This window comes from Helianthus annuus, chromosome 15 (assembly GCF_002127325.2).
Source record: "Helianthus annuus cultivar XRQ/B chromosome 15, HanXRQr2.0-SUNRISE, whole genome shotgun sequence".
In the NCBI taxonomy this organism is placed as follows: Eukaryota; Viridiplantae; Streptophyta; class Magnoliopsida; order Asterales; family Asteraceae; genus Helianthus; species Helianthus annuus.
The window spans coordinates 7,604,816-7,616,982 of record NC_035447.2 but is presented as its reverse complement, the minus strand read 5'-3'; the positions used below and the strand labels follow the sequence as shown (position 1 = coordinate 7,616,982).

Below are 12,167 nucleotides of genomic sequence, written 5' to 3'. Positions count from 1 at the left end.
TAACTTTAAATATTTTTCTTTTAATTTAATTTTATTAATGATCAATATATATGAAAATTAAAATAAAACTAAAAAATAAAGTTTAATCTATAGAGACGACATGTCGTCTCTAAAAAGTTTCACTATTCAAAAAATTATTTAAATTTAGGCGGCATAATTTCCCACCATTCCAATTTTTTTTGGGAGAAAAAGCCTAACCTATAGAAAGGACATATCGTCTCTATAGGGAAACATGATTTTGTTTTGTTTTTTTTAGTTTTGGTTAATAAATAATTTCTTCTTTTTTAACTAAAAATATATATTTAACCCTATAGAGACGACATGTCGTCTCTAACATGTTTGAAATAAAAAATTTAAAAAAATAAATAAACTAATCTTTAGAAAGGATATATCGTCCCTACAATGTTTGAAATAAAAATTTTAAAAAATAAATAAACCAACCTATAGAAAGGACATATCGTCTCTATAGGGAATTGTTTTGTTTTTTAATTTTGGTTAATAAATAATTAAAAATACAAAAAATGTTATTTAACTCTATAGAGACGACACGTCGTCTCTACAATGTTTGAAATAAAAATTATCAAAAATAAATAAACTAACCTATAGAAAGGACATATCGTCTCTAAAATGTCTGAAATAAAAACTTTAAAACATAAATAAACTACCATATAGAAAGGATATATCGTCTCTATAGGGAAATATAATTTTGTTTTGTTTTTTTAGTTTTGGTTAATAAATAATTAAAAATACAAAAACTGTTATTCGCATATAGAGACGACATATCGTCTCTATAAACCCAATTAAGTTTATTAATTTATTCTTGTTTTTAACTAAAAATATATATTTGAACCTATAGAGACGACATGTCGTTTCTAAAACGTTTGAAATAAAAATTTTAAAAATAAATAAACTAACCTATAGAAAGGACATATCGTCTCTAAAATGTTTGAAATAAAAAATTAAAAAAACAAATAAACTAACCTATAGAAAGGACATATCGTCTCTAAAATGTTTGAAAGGTAAAAAAAATTCATTTAGGAGGCAAAATTTCCCACCAATTCATGAAAATTTGAAAAAAAAAAATTTAACTAACCTATAGAAAGGACATGTCCTCTCTATAAGTAAAAATAGTTAAATTTTAATTTTATTCATGATTTTTACCAAAAAAAATAATATTCAATTATATAATTATCATTTTATTAAGTAATAAACAATTAGGTTATATAATAAAATTAATTTTGTCTGGTTTATTAGATGTATTTGAACTTATATATATATATATATATATTTATATATTTATGAATACTACATAAATATAATTCTAAATAAAATACATAAACTTAAAAAGACCTACATAATAAAATATAAAAAACACGTAATATCAAACATAATAAGATATTTAATTCCATCAAAGGAGCAATCTGAATTCGATGAACACTCGTCTTCCTATTGATATGTGTATATGTTATGTGTTCGTATATATGTGTTTTGGGTACAAACGAGTCGTGCGACTTGCGAGCTGCACGAGATAAAGCTCGAAACGAGTCGAGTCTTGTCGAGCCTGTGCCAAGCATGAGCATAAAAATAAAATAATGCTCGTTTATCTATCGAGCCTGTTAGGTGAAGCTCGTTAGGCCTGTTCTTGAGCCTTAGTGTAATATTTGTTCTTTATAAATATTTAATTAAGCTTGATAAGCTACCAACGAGCCGAGCTCGAGCTCTCACAAGTTAATTGAGCTCAAGCTTTGTCCAGCTCGGGCTCATGTACGTGTGTACGTGTTTGTGTGTCTGTATATAGGGTTATTGGATTTTATCACCCCTAACTATTGGCTATTTTATCACCCCTAACTTAACACTGAGTATGTTCTGTCACCACGACGTTAACTGATCACTAACTTTTGATCTTGTTACTATACTTTTGGGGGTGTCATAGGGATCTTAGGACACCCTAAAATTATAGTAGCAAGATCAAAAGTTAGTGATTAGTTAACGACATGGTGACATAACACACTAAGTGTTAAGTTGTGGGTGACGGACGTCAAAGCGATGGTTGAGGGTGGAAGCGGGTAATAGCCAATAGTTGGGGGTAATAAAATCCAATAACCCCTGTATATATGTACGTGTGTATGTGTTAGTGTGCGCGTGTGCACGTGTGTATATGTAATCGTGTACGTGTGTGTATGTGTTATTGTACGCGTGTGTGTATGTGTATATATATTTATACCTTTATAATTATTTGTTAATATAAACAGGCAAGATTCATATGCATAGGCCAAGCCCAACGTAACTCCACTACACCCTAAACCAAAAAATGTAATACCTACATACCTATAAATATTATGTCAGTGTGTACATATCTGATGTATGTGTATATGTATATGTGTGGTTGTGTATGTGTATCTATGTGTGCTATGTATACACGTGTATGTGTCTCTCTGAACATCTGTGTATGTATGTTTAAAAGTGTACGTACGTATGTATATGTGAATGTGTACATATGCGATGTATGCGTGCACGTAAATGTAATTGTGTACGTATGAGGGTACGACTATGTGTGTGTGTACGTCTTTGTGTAGTGTGTGTATGTATGTATATGTGTACGCGTGCGTGTGCGTATGCATGTATGTATATTTAATTGGATATGGATCTGTTTGTGTTTACCCTATATTGATTTGTGTTAGTGTACGTTTATGTGTATATGTCTACATGTTAGTGTGTGCACCTGTAATGTGTTTGTGTATGTGTATATGTAAGTGTGCACGTGTACGTGTGTGTATGTGTTAATGTTAGTGCTAGTGCGCACGTATGCGTGTGTGTATGTATTTATGTGTACGTATGTGTGTAGTGGTGAATCTTGAGATTTCCGATTGAGGGGTGGAAAACGTATATACCTAAAAAAAAATTATAAAATCAAGGGGTCGAAAACGTATATACCTAAAAAAAATTATACGGTAACTACATATCGGGTCGAAAACTATATATCTAAAAAATTCTACAAATGAAGGGCGGAGAAATGATTGCTAAATTGATTATACCGTGTGGTTTCTAAACGATCATGGATCTTCATACTGAACAACTGCATCACAAATTCAATCAGATCCTCACTCCCTTCGGTTATTAATATATAGGAGAATTATTTTTATTATTTATAATATCATACTTATCAATATTATTTTCATTAATTATATTAGTTACAAAATATTCCATTATTTTTAACAAAATAACAATACTTATTAGTTATTATTAACTATATCAGTAACAAAATAGTTATTTTTATTTTTTTACCATATAGAAAAATAAATTTAATAAAACTAAAAAAAATAATTAAACTATTAGAGAGGACATGTCCTTTTTATAAGATTTTGGCTAATAAAATAATTAAACTATTAGAGAGGACTTGTTCTCTCTGTTGAGGACAGATATGCCCTAAAACACAAGCCCGCCAATCTGATCCTCATTACCCCAATTTCCCCCTTTTGATTTTCCCCAAACTTCACAAGCCCGCCAATCTGATCCTCATTACCCCCCAATTTCTTCCCCTTTTCCCCAATTCGTGACACACCGTCACCAGCTGCTACTCCCCTCGATTGCACTACCTCCCTCGTCGCACCACCTCTGCCGTAGCTGTCCCACCTCCACCATCACCGACCCACACTGCCACCTTGGGAGAGAGAGAGAGATTGACGACGATGGTGGCGAATCTCCGCCCTATTCATCACCACACTGCCACCTTGACCATCGCCCAACCCCCAGCGCACCTCCCCCGCCAACCCCTCGAAAACACCACTTTAAACCCCCAAATTGTCAGAGATTTTTGATTCAAGAAGCAAAAACTCATCTCCTATGGGCTCCAAGCAACCTGGCTTCGATGACGACGCAAGCCCCGGGTTCGTCTTCAGTTTATTTATTAATATTATTATTTTTACATTTAATTGATGATATAGGCTTGAAATTTGTTTGTTTAATTGTTACATGAAGATTTTAATCGGTGGTTTAGCAAAGGATACTACCATATGTTAGTGTTTAGTTGTGTGTGTTTGTGTAGTTATGACAGTGCCATTGTTTGTATCATTGATTTGAAGTGTTTATTTGTTTAATTTTGTATAGGTACCTTAGTTAACTATTTTACAAAGTATGGAGACCTGATGGATTTGGTTATCATGAAAGATCGATAGACTGGTCGTCTAAGGGGCTTTGGGTTTATTAAGTATGCGGATCCTTCGGTTGTTGACACTGTTATTGCTGAGACAAATGTTATTAATGGGAAACAAGTAAGTTTTTTTTTAGGTTATCATGGTTATGAATGAGGAATTTGACTGTAACTATTTTCATATCTAATGCATGTTTTGTTAGCATAGTTGACTGATTACATGTTATGTGGTACTACATTGATTAAAACCTAAAATAGCGGCTAATTTATTAGCTATTAAAATGTGAAGTTGTTATCGGGCCTTTATAGATAGCTATTTTTATTTCTTAAATTTTAACTACCTTATCACTATTACTAAACACGAAATAGCGGGCGCTATCTATCGCGACGTAGCGTATAGGTACGTTGTCGCTACTTAGCAACTGACCATAGACAGGGTGCTGTTGTGTGGGGTGGTGCTTCTAGTTTTAATCAACTAATCCTGAAACTATGTTCTTAACTATAGGTCAAACTTATTGACTTCTCTCTTGGTGAGAAATCTTTGGTTACTTGCAGCAGTCATGAACCAAGCAACCCTCGCGACCCTCATGTGAGAACACCATTCTTTTATCCATTTTTAGTGATTATTATAATATTTATTCGTTAACGACTGTATGGTTCACTAATGATCAGAGAGTAGTGCTTAATTTGATGCGAGAACTGGAAAAATAATCAAAGATTTCAACGAAAGGGCAGATGAGTTTGCGTTTGGAGAAACCGGCGGTTTCACTGGGGTTTCTTGGCCTGTTTTCAGGTAATGAATTAGTACGATTAAGCTAATTTATGTTGGACGTTACTGAAGAAATCCTTCCTGATGTCGGCATCTTTTAGATTCGATCTGTTGTGTCATAGATTTGGCTAGTCAAAAACAATGATACAGTAACTTTTTGTTATGATGCACAGGTTTGTTAAACTCATACACCATTTTTTGTAATATTATAAATATATGCTTTCTGTTTGATAGCTGCCAAATGTTAATTGAAAGAAATAGTACCCAAATTTAACAAATCTTTACATCACTTAATGTACCTTTAGTGAACTGATGTATTGATATGAATTAAGAGGTTTCTTGCCTTACATGATGGCTTTTATATCATTTAATGTATCTAATTTGTGTTTAAAAACCTGGCCCGACCCGACCCGAAACCGTTCTGCCCCGTGCCCGTTCCGACCCGAACCTGTTTCGACCCGAACCAAAACAACCCTTTTTATAATTGACCTGTTTTGACCCATGTCCCGACCCAACCCAACCCGTTTACCAGGTCTAAGTGGAGCCCTTGTGGACATTAACTATCACTCTGTTGTTTATAAGTGTCAGTTGAGCTGTTGCATACCTGGCAGATCATATGGCTCACATATCCACATTTTATGGGGAAAACCATATAGATCTTTGTTTTTCTATATCATTGTATATCGTATGTGATAAGTTTGCTTTTTTATTAGTTATCTCTATGTTTTTTTTCATGTTGGGTGTAACTTTGGGCGAAGCTATGGGAAAGAGAAGTTGAGTCTGGAAAGACAGGTAAAACTAGTCGTTAGTATGTTAATTTCTTGATTTTTGAAGCATTAAATGCAAGACTGATTGTATAAAGTATCTGATGATTTTTTCTTCATGCAGATCTACTGAAATGCTGTTGATTTTTAGTCCTAAACCACTTAATATTGCTGTACAGGTATCCTGTTTACTATGATTCTACTGTTAGGTCTCAAACTTGTATAAATTCTTTGCTCAGGTTAAACGGGTTAAAATCGCCACTTCTAATTGTGAGCTTGTTCCTTAACCAGAATGGTAGCGATCATGACACGGGTTTGATGGCAGATGTTGGCAGTGATCAGGAAGATCATTCAGTTGCTGTAGCGAAGCACATAGAAGTTGCAGATAAATATGACGTCGGGGAATACGGTGACTTTCTTTCATCCAAGGTTTCATTTATTTGGTTGTTTTATGTTTGACTTAAACAAAAATTCGAACTAGTTAACTTTTATGTACTTTTATGTGTATACATGTACACATCAGTGGTTTCGTATGTATTCGGGAAAATTGGTTATAGCACTAAAATGTAATTTTTTTTTTACTATTTTTCGACTTTTAGTGGCGACAAACGGATGATGTAAATGGCTTGCTAATATACCTTTTATCATTCTGTTTAACATGTTTAAGAGGTTTGAATCTATTTGATTGTTGAGATTTTTTGGTTTAAGAACCTGGAAAAACAATTTTTTTTTAAATTTTATAGGACCTATAGAGACGACATGTTGTCTCTATAGGTGAAAATGTTTTTTTTTTAATTTTTGAAAGTAAACCTATAGAGACGACATGTTGTCTCTATAGGTGAAAATGTTTTTAAAAGGAAATCCTATAGTGACGACATATTGTCTCTATAGGGTTAATTTTTTTTTTAATTTAAAAAAAAAAAGCTTATAGAGACGACATGTCGTCTCTATAGGTGAAAATATTTTTAAAAAGAAAATTCTATAGAGACGACATGTCGTTTCTATAGGGTTTAAATGTTTTTTTTCAAAAAAGCTTATAGAGACGACATGTCGTCTCTAAAGGGCTTCAAAATATTTGAAGAAAATGTTTTTTTTTATTTGGTAAATATTAATTAATTTTTTATTATTTTTTAGCAAATACTTATAGAGGCGACATGTCGCCTCTATAAACAATCTATAGCAAGGACACTTATAGAGACGACTTGGGTGACCTATAGGGACGGAGCTGTAGAAACAACATGTTGTAGAGACGACATGTCCTCTCTACAGGTTAAAAAGGCTTATAGAGAGGACATGTCCTCCCTACAGGCCAAAAAAATATCGTCCCTATAAGATCTTTTTCTTGTAGTGATATCAACTAAACTTATAACTTGTCTGAAAAATCCCAACATGGAACCACTCTACGATTATGTTGATTGTATCTCTTGTATGGAAGAAAAGAAAAAGAGTGGCAGGTTTAGCGAACCTATGGTGTGGATTGGGATCTATATTGCAATAGCTTCCGGTTTGTGCATCCTTGCCATGACGGCTGATTTGTTGCATGGTATCCGAAATAAAAAGTTTTGGTTTCCTTGCAAATATTCCTCTCTAAATGCTGCCTCTATAATGGTCATAACCGTTGCCATGAAACTGCCAGTTGATCTAAGTAGCGCGATGCCAGCTTACGTGGACCAAGCAGCCAAGGTAGCAAGTTTGGCATTCATGTGCACGTTGATGGCCAATTTAATGCCTTCTTTGGCATCTATGGATGAGAAGACACTGTTTGCAAACATGATAGGTTTGTGTATTCTCGTTATCACCATGATTGTGAATATAAGCATTCAGATAAATAAATACTGGTGTTATTGATAAAAGTCCATTCTTTGAGGTACACAAATTATACTTCGGATTCCATATTGCTGCACACATCAATACGGGTATGATCCTCGTGTTACTAATAATAATGATTTCTTCATCTATAACAATTCAAACCTCTAAGGAAGTTTTAGAATCCAAGTATCGAGCCACAAACAAAATAGCTTTAACTGATCAACGTCTACAACATATCCAAACGTCTACAGGTGAGAAACTAAGACAACATGTGAGAAGGTATTGGGTCATGGGAGAAACTGGTAGCCCTCAATTTGTGATGGCTAGTAATCCATTATCCACTGCTTCTGCCGTAATTTGTGTAATAGTTTTGGTCATAAACTTGGTTACGGTGTTCAACACTCAGTTTCAACCTGATGGTATTAAGGAACAACTATTTGATTCTAAGAATCTAGATGGCACGCCATACAAGTGGTCAATAACTATGATTTTCGTCACACAGTCCGTTGGAGTCGTGGTGGGATTGCTCCTATATCCAGATGTTTTTCAGTTTTAAACTTCAAGTTGGGCACTAAATGGAATACGAATTATTTCATGTTTTTTAATGTAGAGAAATATTGGATCCAAACATTGCTAGAGTGGAAAAAAAGCCCTGTACTTTTTCTATCAAGCAATCGAAGAACAAAAAGTCTCGTCTATAATTCAAAAAATATCTTTCTAAGCTTTTTCATTGGGTTCCAAAAGGTGATTGTCATTTTATGCAAACTGATATGGCTCACAGTTACGATAGTCCCGGTATTAGCAGTCGGCTTTTTTACTACACTCACCTCAAGAACTGATGATATAGATGAAGACCTCAGCAAGTATGTCTTACAAATTGATAATGGGAAAGAGCTTGCAGAAAAAACGCTAAAGGGCATTACAAAATCTGTAGATTCTTTCATATCCAAGGTTGAGAAGGGACAAAACAACATTCTTTTAGAGCTTCTCGATAAATTTACTGAATTCGAAGGAGTAAAAATCTTCGACACTGATCAAGTTCAATCTCTGCTTCCTACTGACCTAGTTAATAGTTGGAGCTTACCGATAGTAACCTTGACGTGCATCGCTGTTTCCATCCCAAACAGTAGGGACAGAGTCGAGAGCTTGTTAAGAAGTGTTGGTGAAGGCCTTTCGTTCACCCATCTCGTGGAAGAAAGCCTGAATTGTTCAAGCGAATACGTTAATCTTCGAAAGGCCAGTATGTCTTTATGGCATGAGGTTGAATACAAATGCAAGTGGTTGGACAATCCTCTAGCAAAAGATGTGTTTGATGGGAAAGAAGCAACAGAGATTGTTAAATGGTTTTCAGATAAAGCTAAAGAAATTGTGACTGAAATCAAAGATAGTACTAGCGATGGAGAACTCGTGGAGAACCCTCCTGGCAAGTTGATTGCTGCCAATTCAATGTACCGAATCACACAAACAATCTTGCTTAGGTTCCAAAGCAACACAGAACCAATTACTAAAAAAAGATTGTTTTCCCATTTAAATGGCATGATTGCGGACATATTTTGTGCTTGCTTCACCAACCTACCGCGAGTCATAACAATGAGATGCCATGAAAGTGTGATAGAGAAAAGAGAGGCAAGTGTGAGGGTTGCAGCAAAGCTTCTTGGCAAGACTACCAAGATAATAGAAAAACTCGAGGAATGTGATAAAGTACCAAGTATGGATGATGACACGATGGCGTATATCGATGAGTGGCGTCTTTATATGAAGCAATCGATTCCATAAGGTACTCTTTCTAGCTTCGTATCATAAGGGTAGATTTTACATTTAGTTGTCCATTTTTGGTCTAACTATTTTCTTTTGCACCTCTTTGAAACGTGATGCAGGTCAAAGTATTGAGCAGGCAGACAGATTGTCCATCTTGGCGACTAATTCTCATTGAATTTTGTATTTTTATTTCTTTTCCTTTTAATTTTGTTTTTTCAAGTGTATGAAATTTCTAATGTCTTTCATGTAACTCTGGATGTTTAGTATATTTAATTTGCCAAATTTATTTCCCCTATCGAATCAGTTCACATGACGAGTACTTAAAAACTGATTTTGAAATGAATTGTGTTAATTTTTTGTGTTAATGCGGTCAGGGCTCTGGATGTCTTTGTGTAATAGACTATATTTATATACTAAACATCCAGAGTTACACAATAAAATAAAGATGATTGGAAATTAAAAACCTTTCTAGATTTGATTGTTACATATACACGTTTTAGTTAGAAGTGAAAGATGAGGTAAAATTACCAATGAATCTATATATTTGAATGCTTAACTTTTTTTTTTGTTTATGAATTCAAACTTATAGATTACTACCCCTCTTGAACAATCTCAAGAAAAGTACATTTTCTCCTTTGATTAACATCAATATCTTGAACTGGTTATTATCTTATTTTTATTATACTTGATGATGTTATGATTGCATCTGGCATCATCTTTATTGCTAGAATTACTTAACTAAAAACTCCTTGCAGTGCTACTGTAATTACTTGTACTTGATGCATGGATACTTGTATTATAACAATCGGGGTTTTTATTGTCCTGCTAGAGTTGTGACAACACTCTTCAACTTTGGAGTTTATCTTGTGTATATTAATTATTAAAGCAAGTTTTATCTCAAATACAATTTTATTTCCTAATATGATAGAATCATCCATTTTGTAAAATATAATTTGTGGGCTATATTACCTTTGTTATGATCATTTACTTTTTGTTCTTTTCAAATAAATGAATTTAACTGATAAAAAAAAAGTTATATAAGACATAAACAATTTAATTATTGCAACTTAGGACTACCTTCAAACAACCCATATAAAGGTTTGTGGTGAATCCATACCACCCAGCCAAATTTGGCTCAGATGTTTTTTTTTTGAAAAGCTCCAATACGATTACATGGGAAGAAGCCTATATAGGCATAACATATACAAAAGAATAGAAACCCTATATTCTAGCAACTAAAAATATGGAAAGCAATATCACGTGATTGAGTTGAGAGATAATTATGCAATTCTATACTCCCCCGCAAGATGGAGCATGCAGATTTCGCATGCCCAGCTTGACAAGTAAAAGTTCGAGTTGTTGTGCTCCCAGTGCTTTAGTAAAGAGGTAGGCTATTTGCATTTTGGTGTCTATGTAGAGTGGTTCAATTTCTTTCTTGAGAGGTAACTCGTTCCTTGACAAAATAACAATCCATCTCTACGTGTTTTGTTCGCTCATGAAAAACCGGGTTATTGGCGATGTGTCGCGCCGCTTGGTTGTCACAATAGAGAGGTGTAGGTCCAATTTGCTCGGCTTCAAGACCCTTTAGGAGCCATCGCATCCATAAAATTTCACTAGTGGTGGTTGCCATAGCTCGGTATTCGGCTTCAGCTGAGGAGCGAGAAACCACGGATTGTTTCTTGGACTTCCATGAGATGGGTGCTCCCCCCAAGAGAAGAAGATATCCCGTTCGTGATCTCCTTGTGAAGGGGCATCCTAACCAGTCGGCATCACAATACGTGACCAATTTTGTGCCTCCATTTTTAGGAAAAAGGATACCTTGTCCCGGTGTTGCCTTTAGGTACCGAAGAACTCTCATGGCTGCATCCAAATGGTTTTGACGGGGGTCAGACACAAACTGGCTAAGGACATTTACCCAGTATGTCAGATCCGGTCTTGTGGCTTGGAGATAAAGTAATCTTCCAACCAACCATTTGTACATGTTAGCATCCACACGAATGTCTTCACTATCATCTTCGAGTTTCACGTTTTGTTCCATGGGGAAGGAACATGGTTTACACCCTAGCATTCCACTATCCTCCAGAATATCTAAAGTGTATTTTCGTTGACTAAGTACTAAACCATCCTTCGTACGCGCAACTTCGATACCAAGAAAGTATTTAAGAGGCCCGAGATCCTTGATGCTAAATTTTGTGTCAAGATGGGTTTTTGTGTCTTGTATTTTCTGTTGGTCATTTCCCACTATAATGACATCATCGACGTATATGAGTGCACCAACGAACACCTCTCCTTTTTTGTACGTAAAGAGTGAGTGATCCGCAAAGGACTGCTTGAAACCAAGTTCGAGAAGAGCTGGCTTAAATTTTTGATACCAGTTTCTCGAAGCTTGTTTCAAACCATATAATGACTTTCTCAACCGACACACCTTCGTTCCTCCCCCTTTGTCGTAACCGTGTGGAATTTTCATATAGACCTCTTTGTTTAAGTCTCCGTGCAAGAACGCATTATTCACATCTAGTTGGTGAATAATCCATTCCTTTTTTTATGGCAATGGCAAGAAGACTTCTAACCGTGACTAGCTTGGCCACTGGTGCAAATGTGTCATGGTAGTCGATGCCCTCCATTTGTGTGTATCCCTTGGCAACAAGCCTTGCCTTATATCTCTCTATTTCACCATTTGGTTTGTATTTTATCTTGTAGACCCATTTTGAGTCTATAGCACGCTTCCCGATTGGTAAGTCTTCTATGGTCCAAGTTTCGTTTTCTTCAAGAGCTTTTATTTCTCTTTGCATGTAATCTCTCCAATTCTGATCCTACACGGCCTGTTTAAAGTTTCTTGGCTCATCATTGGAACTGATGGCCGCTAAAAAGGCTTTGTGTGAATCCGAAAACTTTTCATAAGAAACAAAGTTCGATA

General features: G+C 35.0%; 2 protein-coding genes and 1 long non-coding RNA gene across 4 annotated transcripts; 2 read left to right on the top strand and 1 right to left on the bottom strand.

The window, feature by feature from the left end:
• The first annotated feature begins 3,398 nt into the window (after positions 1-3,398).
• Positions 3,399-6,267, top strand: LOC110910380. Of its 2 annotated transcripts, none has more exons than XR_002576087.2 (7): positions 3,399-3,887; positions 4,108-4,271; positions 4,656-4,739; positions 4,830-4,943; positions 5,678-5,711; positions 5,808-5,862; positions 5,975-6,267. It is a non-coding gene; the product is annotated as an uncharacterized LOC110910380 (long non-coding RNA). The 2 variants fall into 2 exon arrangements; XR_002576086.2 differs by having other exon boundaries at positions 3,400-3,887; positions 4,823-4,943.
• A 489-nt stretch (positions 6,268-6,756) lies between these two features.
• LOC110910381 lies at positions 6,757-9,545 on the top strand. The gene is made up of 2 exons (XM_022155049.2): positions 6,757-9,269; positions 9,370-9,545. Exon 1 carries the CDS (start codon positions 8,087-8,089, stop codon positions 9,266-9,268), a length of 1,182 nt encoding a protein of 393 aa, XP_022010741.1. The 5' UTR covers positions 6,757-8,086; the 3' UTR covers position 9,269; positions 9,370-9,545.
• Positions 9,546-10,673: 1,128 nt separating this feature from the next.
• LOC110913214 (uncharacterized mitochondrial protein AtMg00810) lies at positions 10,674-11,717 on the bottom strand. The gene has a single exon (XM_022158060.2). It carries the CDS (start codon positions 11,715-11,717, stop codon positions 10,674-10,676), a length of 1,044 nt encoding a protein of 347 aa, XP_022013752.2.
• Between the last annotated feature and the right edge of the window lie 450 nt (positions 11,718-12,167).

Coding starts and splice junctions, on each gene's coding strand:
- LOC110913214 (XM_022158060.2), bottom strand. CDS start 11,717: ATGAAAATTCCACACGGTTACGACAAAGGGGGAGGAACGAAGGTGTGT.
- LOC110910381 (XM_022155049.2), top strand. CDS start 8,087: ATGTTTTTTAATGTAGAGAAATATTGGATCCAAACATTGCTAGAGTGG.